The sequence below is a fragment of the Lissotriton helveticus genome, chromosome 12, assembly GCF_964261635.1.
Source record: "Lissotriton helveticus chromosome 12, aLisHel1.1, whole genome shotgun sequence".
NCBI lineage: Eukaryota > Metazoa > Chordata > Amphibia > Caudata > Salamandridae > Lissotriton > Lissotriton helveticus.
The window spans coordinates 702,643,614-702,670,686 of record NC_136073.1 but is presented as its reverse complement, the minus strand read 5'-3'; the positions used below and the strand labels follow the sequence as shown (position 1 = coordinate 702,670,686).

Genomic DNA, 27,073 nt, shown 5'->3' with positions numbered 1-27,073 from the left:
ACACCTCACTCTCTGTATCTCACTCCTGAAGACTCTTTTAAAACCCAGGTTTTTCCCTTTGTCACTGTTTTCCTTCTTTCTCCCTTTTCTGACTTCCGCTATCTTGCTCTGGGTCAAAGTCTGATGATCAAAAATAAGTCCCACTACCCAAAAAATTAGTCCGGGAGCCCACCATCTGCAAATTAAACACTGAATGTAGTATGAGATGAGTTTCTCCTTTCAACTGAATCTGTTGCACGCACAGGTATCAGCGACCAATAAAGATATGGTCTTTGGCACTCAGTTCAGCAGAAGAGAGGTCTAAGTGCAAAGAGGGTGACTAGACACACAAGAGGTGGAACCCATCAGCCTCTGGTCCGAAACACTGTAAAGTAGCACATGAAAAGGGAAAGAGCGAAGGAGAGCTTTACTCTCATAAGCACTTGCTGCACCTGTTGTCTGATCAAACAGGGGCTTTAGGTTCCTCTGTCTGGCCAGGATTTTATTAAAATAAAAAGGATAATCCTAATTGTCAGAGGCAACAATCAAAAACATGACCAGGAACATTTCAGAATGTTTTCAAATTAAATACCAGGAGGCATGGACATCCTTTTAGGTGTCACTAGGGCTCACATCTGTGACCCTTGACGAGCCCCTTGTGAATCCTGGCATTCTCTTTATGACCCCTGGCTTTAGAAGTGTGAAACTCAATGCCAAAAACAGAGCTAAACAGTGTCTTGCAGTACTGTTCACATTCGACAGCCTGGGACTTGGACATTACCCATTAGCTTCTAAGTGCTCTTCAGCATTATTTAACAACAATGAAATAAAAAGCAAACACATTTATAAATAAGATGTTGTAATTATTTATTATAGCCTTATAGCCCGCTGTAGCGGGCTATACCGGCTATTAAAGGCCCGCTCCAGCGTTGGGCCTTTAACAAGGGTGCGGGATTTAAATAGCCGGTATAACCTAGCTATGAAGGGCTATAAGGCTATTAGAACATTCTGCCACTAGAGGGCAGAATGTTCTAACAAATTAAGCAAAGGCTTCTCGGAGCCTGAGGGGACTGAAATCCCCTCGGGCTCCGAGAGGCATTTGTTTAAACAACATTGGAATGTTGCTCTGCAGGCCTTTACTGGCCCGTAGAAACACGGAAACTCCATTGTCTGCAATGGAGTGCTCCACATTCCAATGTTCTAATTATTTTTAAATTTTTTTTTGCCTCTGCCTTTGCACAGGTGCATCTCCAAAAGCTCGTCAGCTGGCTGGCTTAAGGGAGCCTTCTTAACAGCAGGGGATGGCAGCACACTGCCTCACATCACAGCACAGTTCGCCCCTTAGTATTATGGAAAATACAGTACAATATTAGTGCTTATTGAGCTTTTGGAGATGCATCAGTGTGCCAGTGAGAGGTACTGAGACCTGAAAGGACTGTGGCAGCGTTCTCAGCAACCCCTGATGTAATTTGTTTTTCTGATCTCTACTGATGAAGGTTAGAATCCAGAAACACGTGTCTAGAGATGAACAGCACTATCTGCACCAACTCTGGTGAAAAACCACAACTAGTATTCAAGGAAGCACAAACAGTGCGTGAAGAAGAAGGACGGAATGCAATTGAGCTTCTTTATTTGAAGTTACATCTATGGCATGAAAACGTTCTACCCACAGAGTCTCCAATAGTAACTGACTCGCAAAGGTTCTAGAGCTAACATGCTCTTTACACATAAACATTCCAGAACAAGGAACACTTCTAAATAGGGTGTGTCAGGCAAATACCAATTACATATCAACTACTGCACAGTGTTCTGCATTGGCCACAATGCTAAAGGGCGAACTGTGCTGTGATATGAGGTAGTGTGCTCCCGTCCCCCTACTGTGCACAAAATGAATACATTCCACACAATTCCATATTTGGAAGTGATGCCCTAAACACACCCCTTCCAAAGACCGAATCAGTATTCGGTTGGAAACCCAAATTGCGATTCTGTAACTTGTTACTGAATCACAGTTTGAGGATTAGACATAAGAAAAAGCATATTTGAGATCTCAAATTGACAAATTCTGCTATTCGGGCTGTTTGCAACCACAGAAATACTTCGTACATCTGGCCCCAACACTTTATCACTGCTTAACTGTAATTTCTTCTGAACCACGATGCCTTGATGCTCCTGAAGTCCAAGTAACTAATGGAGTGAGGCGATTGTACTTCGCAACTCACTAGCCCCCACCCCGTTCTTTAGCTGTGGCCATCCTAATAAATACTTCTGTTGATAGGGACAATAGTCTAGTGTGGGCATAGGCATCAATGGTAAATAATGATACGTAAAATGTTAACAATCTTATAAATATTAAGGTTTTATGATTGAGTCATGTTTTGTCTTTAACTATTCAGATAAAATATGAATTGGCTTTTATAATTTAACTACTAGTGTTGTGTTGCAAGGAAAGCATCACCGGAGTTGTTAGGGGATAGCGTTGGTGGGAGGGCAGTTACTAGATGTTTCCAGCCTTCAAGCCGCTTCATTCCATTTGCAGCAATATCGCTGTAGCAGTGTTTATTGAACTCTATCCCTAATACCCCAAAACATCTCCTTGTTCCCCCACAATTAATTCAATTTCTGATTGTCTCCCTCTCTCGCTTCATCTTTTCCTCTTCTCCTGCCTCCTTGACTCATTGGTCTCTTTCTCTATGTGCAGCACAGAATCATAAGTTTATCTATCCGCCAATTAATATTGGTCCTCAGAGGCCAGATTATTTGGGGAATTAATTTAGTCAAAAGGGGTCTTCCCTACTTGCTCTATCTTGCTGCCATCTTAGTCCCTCTACTGGTCTATATTTTCCATTTCTCCAGTTTTACCTCTGCTCTTGCAGGTTATTATGGGGCACCATAAAGCAGGAAGCAAAAGGGCACACAAAATAAAAACTAAGCAGTAGCCAAACGTCTCACTGGCCACATTGGTACTCACTGGAATTCTCACCACATTTAGCTCATTGGATGCATTTCTTAATTTTATCCTACCTTTGATTGCTGTGCAGTTGAAAGAACCAATCATAGCACCAGGTTCAATTTCCCGGAAACCCACATGGCCTAATCAAAGTCCATTCTCCAAAGAGAAGTGTTTGATTTAATTGCCAAGAAAGACCTCTTGCTCTATGTTGAAAGCTACAAAAATAGTTCAATAGACCATATTGTTCTTTATCAGGGTGTGACATCTTGGTCTCAATGATTCAGTGAAGCTAAGAATAGCCTGAAAACGAAAAGCAGGGGATAAGTAGAATCACGGTTAATTTGCATGTTTGAGGGGTAATATTTAATAAGATACTTTCCTTTTCCTCTTCCTTTTCAAGGGCTCCATTTGCTCCTTCCCTTGTCCCAGTGGGCACTTTGGTAGTGGATGCACAGAGGAATGCCTTTGCCATAACAAGGGAGTGTGTGAATCAGAAAACGGACAATGTCGGTGTGCGTTGGGATTCACGGGGGATCGGTGAGTAATAATATCCCACAATAAATATTGCAATATTACCATGCTGTAGTATCGACTGAGCACATGTGAGCTATCACTTCTTGGAATGACAAATACAGTGCGCAGAGGGATTCTCTGGGACCGGTGGGCAGGTGACCAGGTCTCAGGATAGGCTGTGGTTATACACATCTGGATTCTCTTGTCACCGGTGAGCAGTCGCTCCGTATAATGGCCAATTTCTCAATATCCACGCCTATCCACTTCATGAAGAGTCCATAATATTTTTAAAGTCTAATACCTACCTAGATGGTAGTTTCATACATCTGACTACCTGTCATTTCTGCTAAAAATGATCAATGAGAAACACATTTCTACACTTTTAGCTAAATGAGTAATACAGAAAAGAGATGGTAAAAGCTTAGCAGAGGGCTTGTGGCTGGTTGCTGCTGCTGGACTAATTTCAAAGGACCTATAGATAGGTTTCTCTAAGCAGGGCTCATCTCACCACGCAGATTCAAAGTGGGATCGACCAAAAAATCAAAAATGCTCCACTTCTTTTGTATACTCACAAAATTGCTTTTTTAACCTTTTCAAGTGCGGTGTAGTAAAACAACATGTTATGGAATATTGCAGAGCACAGCAGGCATCTAGATTTACTTTGACCACCCAGGATTTCCTACAAGCATTTGACAATGATGTTCAAGGAACAAAGTAGAGCCGGCCTGATACAAGAAAGGAGACAGAGCTCCCCCCCCGACCATTACGGAAAGCTGCCAAAAGTTGCGCATGTGCAAAGAGTGTCGCAATGAGCAACCGCTGCCAATTCCTACAGTTCAGATCTCTGCGCTGTAAGGCAAAGGCTTGAAGAGAGGTAGAGGGAGGACATCAAAGGAGTGGGAATTATTGTTACTTCTTTTATTAGAGGTTTCCCCATGAGGCCATGATGTTGTATTATGCTAGTCACTGATCGTCCAGCTACCCATATTTGAAAAGAGATCTTATTTTTTATTGGCAGACTCAAGAGACTTTCTTTTGCTGCTCTTATTAGCGCTGATGCTAATTAAGGTTCTTTTGATTTAAGTAAAATTAAGCATGTAATATACTTACCTATAAAGGCTTTTAGCCAGCCCTCTTCTTTCACTGGTCTGTTGAGCCAGTCACGTTTTTCTTCCCAATCCAGATTACATTATGGGGCAGTGAGTCAGCCACCTTCAGCCATTGGCTAACTTCCTTGTGAGTGACATGTTTCGGCTCTTAGTCAAAGAGCACATCCACAGACAAAGTAGTTTGCTTTCCTACCAGGGATTCCTACGGTAACGTGTGCTTTCTGAGACCAAAAAAGTATATTTGCTTTGAAAAAAAAAATAATCAAAAAATCATATGGGTGAGTGCCTGGCAGCTCCCACAACAATATTCTAGAAACCATGGGAAAAGAAAGCAAGCATTGAAAAAGCCCAAATGCTTGCACTAATGCTAGACCAATTGACTTTGCCAACACTTGTATGATATTTGCCATCTAGGCCAAATATCAGCTTCACCTAACATCTGTTTCAAATGTACAGTAAGTCTGTATGTTGTGCGATCTGAAGGCTAATGTGTAAAACTATAGCATGTTCTATTTTTCAATCCAAAACTGTCACAGCCTAACACATAACGTTTTCCTGAGTCAGAGGGTGAGGACATTTTACCACTTCCTGCTTGGTACCATATTGAAGACAAAAAAGGTTCAATAGAGTTTTCGTTTTTTGTTTGCTTCAAGGTTGCATGTCTTGGTACACTCTTTTTTCACTTGCACTTACATGCAGATAACTGGCTACAAACAGTGCTTATTTTGTGAGAAAATAAGTGCCAGGGCCCTCGTAAGGAGGCTGCTGCAGCTTGCACCACCCATGAGAGCACCAACATAACTACTGACCATCACACTCCTACAAGTGTGACAATTCAGACTATTTCAGGCAAACCCAAAGCTACAATAATGTATTAGTAATTTTTAAAGTATATTGAATTAACAAACAACTGTAGTTTTGCTCATCTCTAAATTAGACAGACTGCACCACCATGTGGCAAACAGTCATAGGTGCTGGTGCCGAACACCGGAAACCACTGGCTCAAATTAAGCACTGACTACATTGTGTTAGATCACATTAGGTACTCAATTGTTTCAATCTGAATTTCTGTTGCATCCTTGTTTTTCAGTAGCACTTCGTTCAAAGCTATATTCCCTTATTAGTCCTTCTTTTGTAGTATAATTTTACTATTTCTGTACTTTTAAATTGTCCGGTTTTTATTAAACATAATAATTTAATATTTTTGTATTAAAGGGTTTCCAAATTAAATATATCTGTGTAATACTGAAGTTGTACTTTCAAGACTTTACTGTAGCAGGAGAAAATCCTCTTTTTGGTGTTTAAACAGGTTAATGAGATTAGATCTTGCTTAGGTTTTAACTTTGCAGGTCTACTCAGCCTTTCATCCATCTTTAGTTGATAAAATAAGTGACGGTACACATTCGGTAAAACGGTTTCATATAATCATATTTTACAAGTAGTGCTTTGAATAATAGTGTCATACAAATTACACATACTTATTATTAGTAGTAGTATTATTGGTATTAATATTATTATTACTTTTCTCAAACATATTTTTATTAGCGTTTAATTTAACATCTGTCAGATATATCAGCTCATAACATTACATGAGGTACAATTTAAGTTACAGTTCATCTTCACAGTATCCAGGTATGACTAGGCCGCTATTCCCAACATTTAACATATCGCTAACCTTAACACTTTCTTTGCGCCGTGAATTCCGCTGCGGCGGGGGGGGCTAGGGGGTGGGCATGGTGCTTTGGCGCTCATGATGACGCCACGCCATCATGCCTCACGGGCGGCGTGTGATCATGACGGCATGGTGCCGTCACAACCCCGGCCACTCATTAATTCCCCTGCACAGGTGGGGAATTAGTGCCGCGTGGGAGGAGCGGCAGCAGCATGACGGCTCCACGCTGTCATGAGCACACACCTACCGAGACTCATGACGGGGTGGAACCGTCATGAGCACCGAAGGGGTTAACAACCTGGTGTGTAGCATAACCCCAAGAGCGAGAGTCCGTGGGCGTTATTATTATTATATTATTATTAATATTGTTGTTGCTGTAGTTAAAGCTCAATTGTCTTGAAACTGTGGGCCAAACCACCTTGCAGACAGGAAGTGATGTTCAGGAGGCACAGATTCTGAACAGAATGGGAAATGAAGCTGTACCTATCACTTCCCAATTACCTCTGAAAGTAACATCATTTTGTCTACTTATTTTGCCAAATGTGCCGTTAAAAGGCACTGCCGAAAGGCATCATCATTTTTAACTTTGAAAAATACTGTTATGTGTAAATTAAAAGCACCAAAGAATAAAACATTTGAAAATATACCTCTTTAGAAATACTGTAAAACTTACCTTTCATTTTTGATGTCACTAACAGTGTTTCTCATTGAAAATCTTGAATGTGAGAAGCTCATACTGACCACTCGGTTTTGCTTGTTGAACACATTTATCATTTTACAAATGAAATGTATTGAGAAATCTTAGATTTTGCATTGTAAACGGGCCTTGACTCACATTTTCTCACTACATATGTGCAGTGGGCATAAGAAGCATAATTCAGTGTAGGGTAATAACACAGAATTTCTTAACAATTCTGCAAGATTATGTATAATTATGCGAGAAGAGTAATTCTGCATTTAGCACTAAACTCAATATAAAAATCCCTCCTGGCATCCAAAATGGGCTCGGAAATGCATTTTGCTCTAAGAAATAGTGCCAAGTGCAAACAGAACATAAATAGCAAGCATGAACGGCCGATTGCTCTCACTAAATGAGGCCTTGAGGTAGGATTTTCACCCAATTTATCACTACTTTCTTATTACAAAATGCCCCGCTCTCTTCTAAAATGGCCATGAGAAGGCATTTTGCACTACAAAATGTAGAATACTCCTCCAAACTTATTCCCATCACCTAGAGCTATTTTCTTTGCACGTAATCCAGTATTACCGGAATTACTCTGATTTTTCCGGCGTATTTGAAATTATATCCAGTTATAAAAAATATAAGGTACTGCTGTAGCCAGTGAGTTTAGCATTTGCCGCAGAGGTTTGCTTCCAACTTGTAAGTCATCAGGTAGCCCCACACCAGGAGCAGCTCCACCTTTCATCCTTTTGACTGATAAAACATAAGACTGACTTGTGTAGCAATAATAAATCGTACTAAAGTGTTCCGGAAACCAATTCAAATTCTGGTGTATACTAATTAAAATAGGAAGCAATCCCGGATGTGTGCAGCGGCAGTAATTATATCAAGGTGAAAACACTTAGCAGGCTGACTTCCGCCAATCATGAATGGAAACATCACCCGGAAATACTCTCTCAGATTCACAAGTTTCATCTTGTTCAGACTGTGGAGGTATTTGGCAGCAGTACGAACAAGAAATAGAATTTTGCTCGCTGGAGTTTCTTCGGAGGACACAGCTTGGTGATTGATGCCTTTTTCCTAGGCTTCGTCCTTGCTCATCATTATGCCTTTACACTACTGCATATTATGCACAGAACGTAGAGATACACAGGATAAAGTGGTATATTTACTAATGATTCCAGAACTCCCATTCCTATTCAATGTATAGTAAATAGGCACTATGGGGCTCATGACTATGGTGGACGGACTTCAGTCCGTTAACCATTGTTTCGGAGGTGGGACCGGCCTCCCCTCAATCCGAATTACGATGCGACTGTCACCACGCCGGTTGGATCACCTATACTTTGCATTATGGCAGGGATGTGCATATCCCTGCACTATGTAGCAGGCACCATGTGGTGCCTGCCACATGGTGCGGTGATATATAGGGGGCACCACAGGTGCCCCCAGGCATCCAGTGCCCTTGCCCTAGAGTGAAGGGGGGTCCGCTACAGGCCTTCAAATTCGTTTCAGTCTGCCTTTTCATGGCGGGTTGACCGCCGTGAAAAGACCTGTGGAAAGGGATATCATAATCCCAACGGCAGTGCCTGGCAGGCACCACTGCAAAGCTGGGTAATGTTGCTGCTCCGACAGGCGGTCGGAAAAGGACCGCCTGTAGGAACCGTGGTGGTTCGTCTTTTCGACCGCCACGCTTCCCCAACGCTTCCCCCCGCCATCATAATATTGAGGGGGGGAATTCACATTGCCATGGCGGAGGGCCAGCTGACAGACTGTCGTGGCGGGCCTTCCGCCATCGTAATCAAGCCCTTTGTTTGGCCTTGTTTTGCATCATGGGAGAACCCCTCAAATGTTTGGTGAACATACATCCAAGTGTCAAGCAAGCTATGTTGCTGATCACCCCAGATTGTGGGAGATGCCTATACCATCTAGAAATGTTGGGGCTCAAAGATTCCACCAAGGAAACGTATTTCCATACAGAAGGACGCAGATTGCCATAGCAACCTGAAGATCTTTTTCCTTTACATTTAGGTGAATAGAAGACCTTAGATATCTTTTAATTAACTGACGAGATTTCTGAAATTCTTCTTGCAGCTGAAGGAGCAACAAAGTATGTGTATGGAGGAAGATTTTAAAAATGTTAGTGATAGCACCCAGCATCATATGGAACCCTTTACAGATGAAATGCCTCCAGTCCTTCAATTTGCTCCGTCCCTAACAACAAAAGAGCTTTCGTTAGGACTAGTAAAGGAGTTGAGAGGAGAGGAGTTGGCGTAATGGCTAGGGCGGTCAACCTCAAATCTGGGGCACCGGGTTCGAGTCTCGGCAATGACACTGAACATCCTGTGATTCTGGGCAAATCACTTAATCTCCCTGTGCCTAACAAAATGAACGTGTCCTCATGTAGTGCAACTGGTGCTATGTAAAGAGCTCTGATACCCGATTCGGGTCAATTTCGCACTATATAAAACTCAGTAAAAAAAAATAGACACTGCCACCTATATATGCTTTTATTCACTCACCACCTGATCAATCATGGCTCATTTTTCAGGATAACAATAGCTTCCTCCTAAATGTCTTTCCACCTATGTAGTATCACAGCTTAGGGCCTGATTATGATAGTGGCGGTCAGACCACTGACAGGCCATTGGTGGCGGAACGACCGCCGACAGCCCTTCAGTCTGACCACTGTTTAATGGTGCTGGCAGTCTGACCCACAGCTGTTGGATGCAAGACTGCACCCTCACCAGAATCGTAGACCCCGACGGTGTGGCAGTCCGATGAGTGTCCCAGAATGGCCAGCACTGCCGCTGGGATTATGATATCTCTGACAGCCTTTTCATGGCGGGAACACCACGATGACATGTCTGACAGAAAGGGATCGGGGACCCCAAACAGGGCCTCTGGGTGTTGAAGCCCAGAATAAAATGTGTTTGGGGGCACAGGTGGTGTCCCTCTCTCCTGGCACTATTGTGTTTGCACTTTGTGCCATGCACGACATGGTGCATGGCACACGGTGCACAGACTTGTCAGATGTGTTGCACGGCGGCGGCATCTGCTGTGGCCCTTTTCTACGGCCACAGCATGCCCTCACCATAGTAATGCTGACTTCTGATTACCAACCTGGTGATCACTTCGAAATATGGCAGTCGGATCTCCCACATGCTTGTCGGCAGTCTCCTGACTGCCAGAATAGCGGCCATCAGTCCAACTGCCCGATATTGAAATCAAGTCCTTAGTTCTATATTTGCAACTAGGATCTCACTTCAATTCACTGCTTTCTTGCCTGATAACTCCTAAAGAGGAAGGTTTTTTCTTCACAAATATCTCATTGGTTAAAAGGGCTGGACTTACAAGCTCTTTTTAGTTTTTTTATACCAAAAAAGCTGTCCAGTTATGATTATTGACCCAAAAAGAACTTGGAGATGTTCTGTTGATCAATCAAATCACTGCAAAACTGTTGATGTGCTTGTCTCTCTGGAGATTTAAAAAAAGCAACAAGGAAGCAAAGAATATTTGTTCAGTTCTGCTATGAGCTGGCACAGATTGATCTCCCAATAGGAGATCCAAGTTAACTCTTTGAGAGTAGCTGCCAACTACACAAGATACTCATACACGTCTAACAGAACATACTAGGCATAACTCTCTATACGCTGAGCAAACCACAGATATGCTCCAAAGCTATCACTATCAACAGTACTCATCAAGGATACAGCCACAAAATACATCCAATAAAAACACACTAGGGTGGTATATCACTCCACAAACAGCCGACACAGCACAGACATGCCTTACAACTCTGAAGTTGCTTCTCATCAAAACACGGCATACATAGTATTAGACATAACTAGAAGTGGGCGAAGCATTTAGTCAAAGTGCAAGATCCACCCATGGAAAATTTTGCTCGCAAAACCAATTATCAATTTTCAGCGGAATTCCTCAACTTTCATGGTGTTTTATGAATTTTCACCCTTTCCATTAAATGCAAAAAAAAACATGGTCCACCACAGGCTGACAAAATCTGTTACTTTTATTTGGACATACGAAGCTTCAAAAAAGTCAGTTCATTGAGCATTTTGTGTTTTCTATTTCACAAAAACAAATTTAGTCAGACATAAACACAGCATTTCAAATACATTTAAAAAACCTTGTATATATTAAATGATTTAATATAACAAGGTTCCTAAGTACTAAATATTACAACAGGTCCTTCAAAAACACCTAGTGAAAACACCTAACTTAGATTACACACAGATCTGATATCCCCTTATCCTGGCTATCACAAATGACACCTCAGTCACATCAGTTGGATCGTAATTCCATCTTCAGACCATCTCCAATGACTCTATTATCCCTAGATCTTCCATATGGCGTACAGGCCGCTACATGACAGGACAACAACCAGGAAGCAGTATTAGATGTGTCTTAACCCACCAAAGTGATCTGTCTTCCCCCAATATTATACACCAACAATCTGGGCTCTGATAGAGCCCGCTCTATTCTGAAGAGTCTTGTCTTGATGACCTTGAATAATTCTTAAACAGATTGTTTTAAATACCATTTTTCTTTATTATATTTTTAATGTGGGTAATCTGTGAGTCTTTAACAGACTTTTTGCAAAGAAATGTTGTGTTTACGTTTTAAGCAACATCCATAAAAAAAGTTTATTTTAGATCAAAACAGGACTTCAAATATGAGAAATGGGAGTGTGTCACAGAGATTATTTGCAGTAATATTAGAGAGCTGCTGCTGTCTTACAACATAAAAAACACACCTCACTATTCCTGAATATCAGATGTAAATACATTTAGAATTTGGACAAGTGTGCCTGTGCACTGTCAGTGACCTGTGGCCAGAGGTCCTGAAAGAGTTCGAAATTTGATCATAGATTCAAAGCCGCTCCAAACGGGGCCCCCAAAATACTTTGGCTCAGGGCCCCCAAAATCCTGAAGATGTCCCTGATGCTGAGCCTTTTTTCAGGAGGAGTCTTGGCTTCTCCAGGACACCGTCAGCACTGTTTGTCTGGTTTCCATCCTGTAGCATGAGAACGCTGCTGCAATCACTGGACATCCGTAGAGGTGGGCGGCATTTGATTGAAAATGAAAACAAATCGTATTATTTCTCTTCTGGACCCATTACTCAGCCAACACCTGGAGGGCATGCTGGACCCCCATGCTTCCACTGACTGCAGCAGCACCTGCAGGCAGGTCGCGCGGTCACCAGCTGCAGACTCCCCTGTTGCAGTCTTTGGCCAAGAGACGCACAAATTACTGGCCCAAGCGGCCTCTGGAGTCGCACTGCAACCGCGCAAAAATGTGACTGGGCTTTTGTTAGCTTTAGAATCCGTGCAGGCAACACATCCCAGCATCCAATGTCACCTGGGTCAGGCTGACCCACAACACTAGGGGCCTAAAACACACTGCGAAGCAGGCCTCCGAAGGAACAGAATTCAATAGCTTGGGGAGATGACTCAGTGGGGGTCAGACAATTCTGCTGCAACTCCCAGTGCAATCTGGAGTTTAAGTTGTGTTTTCTAATAATACAATAACATGCTACTGTCAGAGACAGAGGGACTGAAAGCCTTACAGTGCTTTATAGTGTGTGCAATTGTCGCAAACAATGCAGGTTCGGACCTAAGGCCATTCATCCGATCTGCTGAAAGACCTTCAGGGGCCGTATTATGCATTTTCAATGTTTGTGCCAGGCACAAAACATGAAAATGTGCCCTTTTACAAAGAATGCACTGCCCCAGAGCAGCTGCAAACTCGCTCCGTGTTTTCAGGATGTATGACGTTACAACGCATGCTTTTACCACGCATGCTGTTACAACGCAAGTATTACAACGCAAACCTTTACAACGCATAGCGCTTTGAGGTGCTGGATAGTCAATAGTTTAATTTACTTTTCCAACTCCAGTCCCCGTGGACACTAGGGAAGGTGTTGGATAGTAAATTAAATCTATTCCCTATCCTAGAGCGCCCCCCAGCGCAATGCGTTGTAATGGTTTTCGTTGTAAAACCTGCATTGTAAAAGCACTGCGTTGTAAAAGTTTCGTTGTAAAGGATGTTTCCCGTATTTTCACAGTGTAGGCGGCGACCAACCTGCACTTTTAAAGGGGATTAGAGATGCATTCTGGCGAGTGCAGTCAGTGACTTCACCCGCCTGCAAGAGGATGTCTGGGGGGGGGGGGGGGGGCGGGTCATAGTTCTATTACTTATAGAGGGTGTGGTGGCCCTGACTAATGTCATTGCATTTGTGGATCCTAGGACCCGGATTGGTGTATGTGGCTGGCACCCTACATATCACACTCCTTAATAGTGAGTCATGTAAGCATACATTCATGGCCGTTTTTGACAGTGACTGAGAAATAGATGATAGAGACTGACTTTTGGTGTGGGTTTCTACCACCCCATATATACAGATACTGAGCCAGACGACTTTTTGTCCTGAGGAGAACTTACCGCTCATAAGGGGTCCAAACGTCGACATACATCCCATGTTTCCCAGATTATTTATAATCTATATGGTGCTATGGTGTACGCACATGTATTATTAGAACAACTTTGTTAAGGACCGGGGAGCATTGATTTTGTCTTTTGTATATATTTTATGTATGTATGCACACAGTTGAGCACTGCATCGTCTGCACTTTAGTGATATATGCTACACTGTCGTTTGCATATATATTGGAGAAGAATATAGAGCAACAACAGAAACCTTCTCAGTCTGACTGCGCATTTTGTAAAGGCAACCCGAGTAGGTTGGTTGAGTAATACATTCATCGTTAGTTTCCTCAGATAGATACAGGAGGGGCCTATTTCTTTAAAAGAGACCCACGGTGGACTCTATACATATATTTTTGGGGCTACAGAGCCTTTTCTAACTTGGAGACTTAGCCCAGTTGTTTCAGTCAATTTAATTTGATGAACAAGCACAGTGCTTCATATTTATTTTTTTACCGGCCAAGACTGTAGCTGTACCCCTGGCATTATCTACCATTGGAGCATAGTGGAATTCACAGAGTGGTGCTTAGCCAGTGTGGGGTCAATTTGGGACGCTAGCAATGGGTTGCATACTACTGCAGATTGCCTGTCTGGGTTGGCAGTAGAGAGAGAATGTGTTCTAATATTCTCGTTGTTTCTGAGGTCATTTCAACTGTAAATGACAGATTGTCCCCTTCGTTCCAAGTTTGACAGAAGTTTAATGGAACAAGAGTGTGGAATTAGATATACTTTATTGCATGGGGCATAGATGGGTGGGAGAGTCTTATCTGCACAAAAGCAGGTATTTCACCAGCAATGTTTTCTTTTTGGAACGTTAGTGAAGAATGTGAAGAGCAAGGGAGCATTTTGATATTGAAAGGAAAATGTGTGGTTCCAGGTTCTATACACAGTAAGATATTAAATCTGGCACACAAAGGGCATCCTGCAATTTCCCCTATGGAGAGATTTTTGAGATAACACCTTTGGTGGTAGGGACTGGACAGGTTGGCAGTGAAGTGTATTAGACAATGAGGGGGAACATCATTTACAACGCGTATGTTACCCCGCAGTACTGTTACGACGCGTTTTTTACAACGCAAGTCGTAACCACGATTTGCGCTGGAGGGCGCTCTAAGATAAGGAATAGTAGATTTACTATTCTAACACATTCCCTACTGTACGTAGGCTGGTGTTGGAATAGTAAATTAAACTATTCCTAAGTCCGCACCCCTACAGCGCAAGTCGTGGTAACGACTTGCGTTGTAAAAGACGCGTTGTAACGGTACGCGTGGTAATACCACGCGCTGTACCGTCGTACATCCGACAATGAGTAAAGTGTAGTAACAGTTATCACATGCTCAAAGTCAAACCAGCTCCTTTAAGTTCTGTTCCCTGGCCAAAGCATTCCTGGGTGTTGGATTTGATGTGTCTGGTCATATGATCAACTGCCTGCCGGCTCTAGATTTGCCTTGGTTCTTGTAGATTATACTGTAAATTGCCTGAAGGGAAATTGGTCAGCCGAGCAATAACTTAATCTCTGATTATTTTTTTCAAGAAGTCTTTTTATGGAAGGTTTCCAGGATGTTTCATCACAGACAAATGTGTGCAAATTAATTCACAAGTTATGGATGATTTCCTTAAGAATTGTGATGTGGAGCTTTATTTTGATCCTTAATGTAATGGGCAGGTTGAAAGACTTAACAGAGTTCTCAAGGGCTATATCAAACAGAAAAGAATATGGCCATGAAAAGTTATGGAGTTATCTTATTACTCCTCATAGTACTACTTGGTAGAGAACAGGTAAATTACTTAAGAGACGCTTACCTGCTTCAAACATACATCCTTGGTGGTTGAAAAAACAGGCTGACATTTTGGTAATGAACACAGTGAATGTAGGACAGAGAGTGGTGGAAAAGCAGGAGAAAATGAAAAGGAAATATGATATAGATAAAATAGCATGTTTACTTAATCTGAGTGGGTGAATGGGTTTGTATCCTGAAACCTGGAATTGTTATTTAAACCACATCTAAATTTGGGAAACCATTAAAAACTTTCAAAATTAATCCAATTAGTGTAGCAAGGCAATACAGTAGACTTTTGAATGTTAAGTGTTTGGATAAATGTGACGGAAGTGGTGCACAAAAAGAATAGAGGCATGGAGCAGTGATTGATAAAACAAGTGATGAATTCCTGGCTAAGATGGGAGAAAACACAAATTGAAGAAACTCCTACTGCACAGTCAGAATGTGTGTTTGTAGAAAATGTAATAAAAAGAAGTGCTCCAGCTGAGCTGATGAACTCAAGTTATGGTGACAGAGCAAAGAATGAAACTAGTTCCGAGGCTTTGCGGGTCAAGGTTGGAGGCAGAGTTAGGATGCCCTCAATTAAACGCAAGGATTGTGTTTGAGTTTAAGCCACCTCATCCATTTGATTGAATTTATTAGGACAACCTTGCTTTGTTCCTATTTTTGTTTTTTTGTTTTTACCTGATGTATATTTGGTTGTTCTCTTAAGTCGTTGTCAAATTTACTCTTGCTTAAAGAGGGAAAATATTTTTTATATTCTTAATGGTTCCACGAGCCGTGTGTTTTTACCACGTGCCAAACTGTTTTTATTGCCTCTCATGATGAAAGGCCACCATGCTCCGCCCTGTTTACTGTATCCAAGATACCTTTTCTCTTATGAAGACACTGTGTAAATAAAGGGTTTCTACATACTTACCAGATCATGTTCATTCTTACAGGAGTCTTTGCAGTGTAGCTATGAGTTTAAAAGTCAATGAGAACAATTTAGCTTGTACACCATTGGGCCATGCTTTGTTGTTTGTAAGCTTATTTTAATAACTATAGTCTCATCACAACTTTCACCATTTTACTTTGAGCAATATGCCTCAGTGTGGTGGAAGCTTCTTCTACTATCCTGCACAATATGATCTGGGGATTATTCTCAGCATGAAGTGTGGCCTGTATGGTCAATGGCCGTTGAGCTTCTCTTGTTGGTATTTCATCCCTTCATGTCTCTGTCTCATGCAGGTGCCGGGAGGAATGCCCCATTGGAAAATACGGCCAGGACTGCGGCGAGAAGTGTGACTGTGTTAACGGGGCACGCTGCTACCACATTAATGGCGCGTGCCTGTGTGAGGCTGGCTTCTACGGGTTCCGGTGTGAGGAGCGCATGTGCCCTGATGGTCTTTATGGACTTCAGTGTAACATGAAGTGCACTTGTGATCTTCTTCACACGCAGAGGTAAGAAGGTGTTTGTCCTATAAAGCTATGTCTTTAAGGCTCATTGAGCACCCAGTTTTCAATCATGAAAATGACAATTGACTTTATAAGCAGGTTCTCTATGAAGGACTTTATTTACCATTGAAGTGTTTCTACTCGGGTGATTCTATTGCTCACACATTCTACCATCCTCAGAGTACTACAGTTTGCATTAGGTTCAGCCATGCCTGCGTTCACCGTCTTTCGACAAACTTCCACCAATTCGCGGGTTTTCTGGGGATTCTTTGGTGCTATGGCCCATCCGTAGGTAACAATATCTAGTGACAATATCAAGTGTCGAATATCAATTACTGCTGTATCATCAAGGTAAGTATCTATCTATCTATCTATCTATCTATCTATCTATCTATCTATCTATCTATCTATCTATCTATCTATCTATCTATCTATCTATCTATCTCTATCTATCTATCTATCTATCTATCTATCTTTCTATCTATCTATCTATCCATCTAAAGACACTCTCATGGAAATCTAGCCAGTGATGTATGGAAATGTGTTTGGTCAGGTGAATAGAGAACCTTCCAGCATCATGAAGATGTTAACACTATTTTCCTAAATTATAAAAAGATAAATCAGGAGGAAAGATACTCCATGTTAACGAGTTTTCAATTACATATCGAGGATATAGGTGATTAGCATGGTTTTGTGGGAAATATTCTAATATCGTTATTCTCAATTGTATAAATTAAACCAAAGAACCTCAGAAAGGTGTCTGCTGTTAGCCTTCTAGATTCTAGGCCTTAGCGCGGGTATACTCCGTTAGGAGTAAACCTTTTACGCTATATCAAATGTAAATTACATAACAAAGTGAATCAGTATCTAATTCTGATTAAGTGGCTCCTTCCGTACTAACATGATTGGGCAGAAACAAAACTTCAAACAGTGTGAGATGGAGAATATCATTGTTATCTCCACCACATGGCTGTTTGAACTGGAGGCAAACCAAAATTCAAGAGGTGGGAGCACCAACTGTGCTTTTGTGCAGCACAGGTCCTGTGCTTGATTCAACTGAAGGCACCACACACAACACCACATCCTCTCCAAGTGCTGGCAGCAACTGTGGGATTTTGGAATTATTAGCTAAAAAAAATGTGCATGTATGACTGGTGTCAGGGACACATGCGTCATCACATTTGCTTAGTTAATGCACCTTATAAGAAGGTTAGGGAGCATATATCATCCCCTAGGTTTGTCGTCAAGAGCCAAAAAATGCGCATAGAGTCTTCCAAGAACCTGCCTCTATCCTCACTCAAGCTGGTAGTATGTAGGGCAGGGGATGGGGTGCAGGTCAAGGAGAAATTTTACCTGATGTTCAATGTTTGTCAGAGGATAGCCTACATCAGTATGCATGCCAGACTAGACACACCCGCGTCCTCTCTTTCTGAGCCTGCTGCTGTTAGGTTGAAATAGCAAACCATGACGAAGTGCAGAGCTGCAGAGAGTTCTGGGATTGGCAGTCTGGAGCGCTGGGGTACATCGGGCTGTGTGATAAGTAGAGTTCGGAACCACATGGCGCTATGATGTGCATATAGTTTATTTTGCGTGCATATTTTCGAGAAAATGCTTATATAACTTTCTGCGGTCTCCGGTATCTGATTGTGTTGTTACCTCCTCATTTGTCTTCCAGTCCTCCCGGAATGAGGATTTTCGCTGATTTTCTCTTTCCCCACAGAACAGTCTCACTATCCAATTTAAGTCTTCTTCCAATAGAATCAATGTTTACAATAATGTGACCTCCTTTAACAAGCATTTACAATGCAATGCTCTCGTCTTTGTTAAAGTTAGAGCTATTGGCATTGCTCACAACATTTTTGGTTTTAAAACATATAAATAAATGGCATTGTCATTTACAATGCCAATAGCTTAATCTCTCGCAAATGCGAGACCTATTGCATTTGCACCCACACACACACACACAGAGGCACACGCACCCACACACACACGGAGCCACACGCACACACCCACACGCACCCACAAACACACAGAGAAACATGCACCCACTCACACGAACCCACAGACACGCACCCACACACATACAGCACAGCCCAACACACACAGAGCCCAACACACACACACACAGCCCAACACACACACACACACAGAGCCCAAAACACACACACACACACAGAGCCCAACACACACACACATAGAGCCCAACACACACACACAGAGCCACACACAGAGCCCCACACACACACACACAGAGCCACACACACACAGAGCCACACACACAGAGACACACACAGAGCCACACACACAGAGCCACACACACAGAGCCACACACACACACACAGCCACACACACAGCCACACACACACAGCCACACACACACACACACACAGCCACACACACACAGAGCCACACACAAAGCCACACACACACACACAGAGCCACACACAAAGTGAGGTACTGGGTTTTTAAGAACCGGCACAGAACCGGTAACCCAGCGGTGCCAGGGAATCAACACCCAGAGACCTCGGGTTCTTCCTGATCCAGACCTACAGAAACTCAGAGTCTTCTAGGTGAAGTCAAAGATTAGTTTATTGGCTGCAACCAAGGTAACAAGTGTCCTAGAAGTACAATACGGGTATATTCTCAGGAGACTGCACACCTTTACAAAGTCAGGCTTCTCTTCTTATACACAATTTTAGGCTCTAGGCGAAACATTCTTGGTTGTAAAGTAAATCGTTAACATACTTCTAGTACAAAGAGAAAGCAGAGTCATGATGACATGTCCATATTTCACTTTGTGCTGCCTACAACAAATCATTTGGCAAGGCCCAACATTTCATCAGATATCACTGGACCCCTAATAAAAACGGGCACCTCCCCACCATAAAGTAAGTGAAGCAAAAGAGTGGAGATAGATGTGAGCGAGATATGGCAGTTGTGCGCGCTGAAATGGTTTTATGGTTTGTTGAGCCTAGATGCTATCTTGCTTGGCCACTGGGAGGGAACTGACCTAACGAGTTCGGCCTGGGGCAATTGTTCCAACTTGTACAGGTCATGGAAAAGTCGATTAGGAGTATGTGTCCTTGTGGAATCGAATTCAGCTGGATTAAGGCCTATGTAGAGGGCAACACATAAATGGAAGCCAAGGGTTCAGAATGTAAATGACGATTTCGAGGTGAAATCGTCACTCAAATATGCTGAAAATATATGTACATGATGTACTCGTCATTCTCGGTCTTTTGATACCAAATTCGTCAGGTTTCGACGAAGTTTTAATTCTCGAGTCCAGAATAATTATACGAATCCAGATTTTCAGAACCTCAATCCCTCCTTTTGCCCTTACATAGGCAATTAATCTATCCTCATGTTAGTCTGAGTCCAGATCGATATTCGTAAAGTCATTGAGATGTTGCTGTAACATCATTCTAGTACTTAGTTCATCTCTTGACACAGGCTTCCTTACACATGATGTAACACAGAGGCCACATATTGCAGGAGCACACTGTATGCACAGACAGAACAGGAAAAGAATGGCTAAGACCATCCCAATGACCATCAGAATTTTCCATCCCCAGGCAGATATCAGTCCCCAGAACCATCCCATTAACGACCAATCTCCTTTATCCACATGAATAGATTCAGAAATCTTATGTAGTTTGGAGATGGCCCTGTACACGGTCGGAGCATTATCTGGGATGAAAATGCAACAACTAGACTGGATCAATTTGCATACTCCACCTCGGTCTGCAAGTATAACATCCAAAGCGACCCGGTTCTGAAGGGTCATAAGTCGATCCGACTGGAGCTCAGCAGTCAAGTTACTAAGGGCATCAGCAGTTTCAGTCACGGTGGACTCAACCACCCTTGTTAATTGCCTTATGTTTCTACTGTTAGCCATGGATCCCCAGAACGGCAGAAAACCCTTTGCAAAGTCCCCAAATTCTTGACCTGCAGTGTCTTCTTTACTCAAGACACCTCTAACTACCCTTGTCTGGTGGTAATCCGCCGCTGCTGTGTAGGTGGGAGGTAACAGGAATGAAACAAAACATGAGCCCGAGAAGTCAGGGGGCAACCATGTGTAGGCTCTATCATGGCAGATGAAATAAGTACCCTTAGCGGCTAAAAACGCAGGGGAAGTCTGAGATCCAAAAACATACGTTTCTGTACAGATACTCTTCCCTAGCTGAGCTCTGGGATTCTTGCCAATACCTTGCAGACACAGGTGACCTTGATGGGGTACGATCCAGATAGGGGACGATCTTTTGGCTTTCTGTTTCTCACTTAAAGTAGTGCCATATCCGGTCACGTTCCAACCTACATATGCAAGTATCTCATCATCCGGAGTATCTTCATAAGAAGTTACTTCCTTGATCATGTCAACTATACCTTTGACTAGGGCGCTAGTCTTGAGGTTGTCTTTTACAGAACGCAGGGGTTGGATTTCTCGTGCATATATGAACATTGTCCTATATGCGCATACTGAACCATTGTGACTAAATGGCAGGACCAAATAGGGGATACCTTTATCCGTTGTGTGAGGCATGAGACCGCACACCCAACAGTTAGTTGTGTTCATTACAAGTTGGTGTTGGTGTAATAACTGAACAAAGGAGTTATTAATGAACTCTAATCTCCTATTTGATTCGTGGTCGGGCAGAGGGTGGAAAGAATGAGAGGAAACAGTAGGAGGAGGTATGGGTGATGCAGTGGGCGCAAATGTTACATGGAAAGAGAAAAAAACATAACTTATCAAAAAGATCATTAGGCTGGATAGCATAAAAATACACAATATTATAAAACTTTTCTTTGTCATCGTGTTACACAGTCTCTGCTTAAAGTTCATTGGTTTGGCAGGTCTCTCCACATCAGGAAACTCCATCCTCTCTAAAGTGCTGCCCGCGGTGGTAGGTTGCCCCTGCTAAAGGATGCTTCCGTCAGTCTAGGGCAACTTCCTTGGACCAACCAGAACTACCGACCTAACGTCGTCAGCTGCACCCAAAAGACTTTAATCAACCGCGGCCCTAGCAGCGGAACCCGGATGGCGGTTCGAAAAAACAAAAATAAGCAAGTTACCTAGATGGGAGATCTGCACTTTCAAAAATAGGACTTGGGGAAAAAGATACGTTTATTAGTCCATAGGTCTTGGTCTCAAATCATAAAAAGGAATCACTTTTGTTCGTTCGTTTTACTAGGTCGCAAATTGTAGCGTCTTTTTCCTGGTATTGTCTGGTCCTGAAACAGCAGTTCAGGCTCCAAAGAGTTCAATTGTTCTGGTGGTGGCACAGTTCCTTGAAAAATGTTCTCGCTTTCACAATCAGGGTTAAAAATGTTCTCGCTTTCACAATCAGGGTTAGTTTCTTTTACACGGTCATCGCTGACAGGTATGGCACGTGGCACAGTTGTAAGCTCTTGGTCAGTGACACCCTTCTGGACCCACTGGTCATGTGGCGGAGGTGAAGGGATTCTTTTGCAGTGGACCCCGTGGATCCAGTTGGCCTTCCCCTCCACTCGAACTGCTGACCTCGTGGAAAGAAGGACGAGGTGCGGCCCGGTCCACCTGGGCTGGTCGTTCTTTGTCCTTTGAAAGTTTTTCACGAGAATCCAGGATCCAGGGACAATGGAGTGACCTGGAGTCTCAGAGACCGGAGGCAGGGTGTTGTGGACCTGTTGATGCAAAACACGCAATTTAGCCGTCAATTCATACAAGTAATCAAGTAAAATAGGGTGTTGCAGCTCGCTGAACTTCGTGGGCCTAGGCACTCCCCATATGTTGGCTGGCCGGCCAAAGACAATTTCGTAAGGGCTGAGTTTCACTCGCGAATGCACAGTCATTCTGGTGGATAGGAGTGCTAAGGGTAGAGCGTCAGGCCATTTAAGACCTGTGCTCGCTTGGATTTTGGCCAATTTAAGTTTTAAAGTGCCATTGTAACATTCTACTAATCCAGCTGATTGGGGGTGATTTGCAGCGTGGAACTTCTGCCTAATGCCTAGCCCTTCACACACTCTTTTCATCACACGACCCACAAATTCACTTCCGTTGTCAGACCAGACCATTCTAGGCATTCCAAACCTGGGGAAGTACTCTTTTACAAGGGCTTTCACTGTGGACAAGGCAGTATTGTCTTTTAGGAGATAGGCTTCTACCCATCTTGAGAAGGCAGAAACAACAACGAGCACGTATTTTAAGTTGTTGCACCTCTCCATGTGTATGAAATCTAGCTGCAAAACCTCGAACGGGTACGTAGGAGGTGCAAAATGACCAGCTGGAGTTGGGGTTCCCCTACCAGGATTGTGCTTCAGACATACCATGCAATTTTTGACAACATTCTCCGCACACTTGGGAATCCCTGAATTCTTCCATACTGGGGCCAACAACTCGCAAATCCCTTTCACGCTGATATGAGCCATTCCATGAGCCATTGTAACCACTGCAAGCACATATGCATCGGGTAACAACCATCTCTGATGCTCTGTCAATTCAACCCAACAACCATTTGCATCCATTCTCCCTATACTCTCTCTCCACATGCTCAACTCTTTCTCTGTGGCCTCAGCTTGGATGGACTTCACACTTTCTATCGTGTCCTCACATACTCCAACCTCAGCAGTCCATCTTTCAGGGCCTGCAAAATACATTCGGCTCATCACATTCTTTGCCGTTTCTTTAGCGGTCTCATCAGCGAATGCATTTCCACGACCAACATCATCAGTCACCTTCTTGTGAGCACTACATTTCACAATCGCCATTTGCAGGGGCAAGGTCAGTGATTCAAGAAGCTCATTCACCAACTGACCATGCTGAATCTTAGCTCCATGCGAAGTCAGGAACCCACGTTCTCTCCACAATCGTCCAAAGCTGTGAGCCACTCCAAACGCATACTGACTATCAGTGTAGACAGTCACTCTCATTCCTTTAGACAATACACATGCTCTCGTCAGTGCGACTAATTCTGCGGCTTGAGCTGAACCATGTGGTATTCGTGCAGTTTCAACGACTGTGTGCAAAGTTGTGACAGCATATGCTGTAGTCACGTTACCATTTGGGAGCTTAAAGCATGAACCATCCACCCATAATGTACCATCACATTCAGCAAGAGGAGTGTCAAATAAATCCACTCTCCCTTTTGTCTCTTCTTCTGTTGTGAGGAAACAATCATGCTGTCCTAAAGCATCTGATTCCTTTGCAATTGGTAACAATGTGGCTAGATTTAGGGTACTGCACCTTTTTATGTGCACATGGCTCGCTAGCAGCGTTAATTCATAACTGGACAGTCGAGCACTAGTTAAGTGCTGTGTCTTGGTCCTATTTAACAATGTGTCTACTGCATGTGGGACCATCACGATTAGTGTATTATTCATTACTAGACCAGCAGACTGTCGAATAGAAACAGCTGCTGCTGCTGTGGCCCTTAAACAACTTGGCAATGCTTGTGCTACCGGATCCAAAGTTGACGAAAAATAGGCGCATGGCCGCTGTCTACCTCCAAATAATTGAGTTAACACAGACAAAGCACAGCCCTCCCTCTCGTGGACATACAATGTGAAAGGCTTACTGTAGTTGGGCGTACCTAACACAGGAGCCGAACATAATGCTGTGCGTAATTCGAGAAAACTTTTCTGACACTCTTCAGACCAAGGAATGGGATTGGGTGTATTTTTACACGTTAATGCCACCAAGGGTTTGGCCAATAACGAAAAATTTGGAATCCACTGTCTACAGTACGATGTAATGCCCAAGAAAGCACGCACTTCTCTCTGTGTTCTTGGCACATTCAATTTCGCTATTGCCTGAATTCTTTCTGGGGTCAGTTTCCTTCCCTCCTTCGATAAGAGGTGACCTAAGTAGGTCACTTCTTGTCGTTAATATTGAAGCTTGGAAAGTGACACCTTGTGATGCAGATCACACAGATGACGCAATAATGTCAATGTGGCCTTTTTACAAATTTTCTCAGTGTCTGCAGCAATGAGCAAATCGTCCACATACTGTACAAGAGTGGCACCTTCAGGCAAGACAATCGTGTCAAGCTGTGTTTTCAGAGCTTGACTGTATATTGAGGGGCTTTCACAGTAGCCTTGAGGAGCGCGTTTAAAGCGGAAGCTTCGACCTCCTAAACTGAAGGAAAAAATGTCCCTGCTCTCCTCAGCAATTGGGATGCTGAAGAAAGCATTCTTTAGGTCAATCACTGAAAACCATGAAGCAGAAGCTGGAATCATAGTCAATAATGTGGTAATGTCGGGGACAACTGGGAATTGTGGCACAACTATCTTATTTACTTCTCGAAGATCAATCACGAATCTGTACACAGGTGGCTGAGAAGGGTCAGTTTGTTTTAAAACAGGCAGAACAGGACTATTGCAAATATTGCCTCGTGTTTCCTCAATCACATACTTTTCAATCAATTCGTAAAGAATCGCTAGTAAAGCTTTTTCACCCTCATTAGATATTCTGTATTGGGGAATTCGTGGCATTTTGACATTCGACTTCAATGTTACAACATATGGTGGAATTTCTAAAAGACCTTCATCATTTGGACCAGTAGCCCAAAGAATATCTGGGAGAAGTGACAATTCTGCTGGAAGTGCATCTCTCGACAAATACATGGAAGAAACCACTTTCTTACCTAAAGTAAGTTGTACTCCTGAAGGAGAACAGTACAAAGTCGCATACAATCTTTTTAACAAATCCAATCCTAGCAAATTTTCACCACAACCTGTTGTCAGAATAAGGGGTGCTTCGAATTCACAAGGACCAACAGAAAGAGATAAAGGGTCAGAAATCGGATTTCTAACTGGGGCGCCAGAAAAACCTACAGAAACGTTCATTTTGCCAGACAAAGGTGCGCCAGGGAGTTTGGAGTGCATAATAGAACTCTTTGTAGCACCAGTATCCAACAGAAAAGGTTCTGACACACCTGATGTAATCACCTCAACGTAAGGTCCACTCTGATCTACTGGAACTGAAACAACTCCCTCTCTTTGTCTATGGATGTCCTAGCAGTCATTATTCTCCCACTGCTCATTTTCTGTGTAATAATCATCAACATAGTATTGAGCTGTCCTGTCAGATACGTTATTTTGCTGATCAAACCTGTTCATAGAGTTTTGTGGTGGAAGGGGACGTGTGTCCTGAGGGGCGTTTCCACGCCCTCTACCTCTAGGTGCTTGCTGACTGCCACGACCTCTAACACCAGAAACTCCATTTGCACGTTGTAATAGAATAGGACAATTATACTTGTAATGACCCTCTTGTTTGCAATATAAACACTGGTTGGGACCTACAGATACACGGGGTTGAGTATACTCGAATCTTTGCGAGTTTCTCTGATACTGTTGAGGCTGCTGAAAAGTATTTTGGTAGTGATTCTGACCATTATTATTTTGATTACCACCACAACGTGGCGGATAGGCTTGCTGTAGCAAAACCTTCGTTTTTAGTTCTCTAGTTTTCTTTTCTACTTTATCTTTCTCATCTTTGTCTCTATTTTCGTAATATTGTGCAGTAGCCAATATCTGGGCTGAAGATGAGACTGCCCAAGAACTTTCTGAATCTTTTAATTTTTTACAGAATTCTGGAAGCAGATTGTGCACAAATTTATCGACAAACAATCTCTGACCACCTTCTGTGGTCATATCTTGACCGCTGTGGTCAATGAATGTTTCTTCAAATCTGGTGAAGAAATCTGAAACAGTTTCTTCTTTCTTTTGCTTGCATGCAGACAACTTGTCCCAATTTACGCGTATTGCAGGCATTATCGTTTTCATGTAATCTACTATTTTACCAGGGAGTTCTGCTATCAGAGGCTCAGGCTTGGCACCACCAACTTGTCGAGCATCTGCAGCGGTAATATTAGCCCATGTGTCACCTAATTCCTGGTCATGATCTATATGATGAATTTTACCCCATAAAGGCTGTGGAACAACATTCCCAAATAACATATCGATATCGGCTAAATTCATTATACATGACCCAGCAGTTTGTGACAACTCTTTATAGTACCCTGCAGGATTTTTACGTGGATCTGGTAATGTTTGTTTGAGTGCTAAAACTTCAGCTCGCTTCCATGGGACATGTACCCATACACGCTGAAAGTGTGGCAGAATAGGTGGGACAGCAGTCCTGTCACCCTCTCTCCATTGTGGGGGAACTTCTCTCATAGGGTATTGTCGCGCCTTTTTCCTACTGGATGTATTAGATTCAGATGGTGACCCAGAACTGCTTCCCTTACTTCGATATGATAACAACATTTCAACTGCTTTTTCCACATCTGGACCTACAATCATACCCTCTCCAAACCTAAACCGTACACGACACATTTCTCATGGGATGCATTCCTGATCATTGCCTTCTAAATCCTCGCAAAGGAAAACACACATCTGTTCGAAAACATATCTCTGTGTCGCTGCTTCCCATTGATGGAAGACTTCCATGACAGACTGTACATCA

At 42.9% G+C, this 27,073-nt stretch overlaps 1 protein-coding gene across 2 annotated transcripts in view; it reads left to right on the top strand.

Annotated features, from left to right (window-relative positions):
* PEAR1 (platelet endothelial aggregation receptor 1) overlaps positions 1 to 27,073 on the top strand; it is a 376,148-nt gene that overhangs the window by 263,764 nt on the left and 85,311 nt on the right. For both annotated transcript variants that reach the window (XM_078671558.1, XM_078671559.1), the window contains exons 8-9: positions 3,333 to 3,469; positions 16,423 to 16,635. In XM_078671558.1, the coding sequence (XP_078527684.1) occupies positions 3,333 to 3,469; positions 16,423 to 16,635 (350 nt within the window). The remainder of the gene's footprint in view (positions 1 to 3,332; positions 3,470 to 16,422; positions 16,636 to 27,073) is intronic.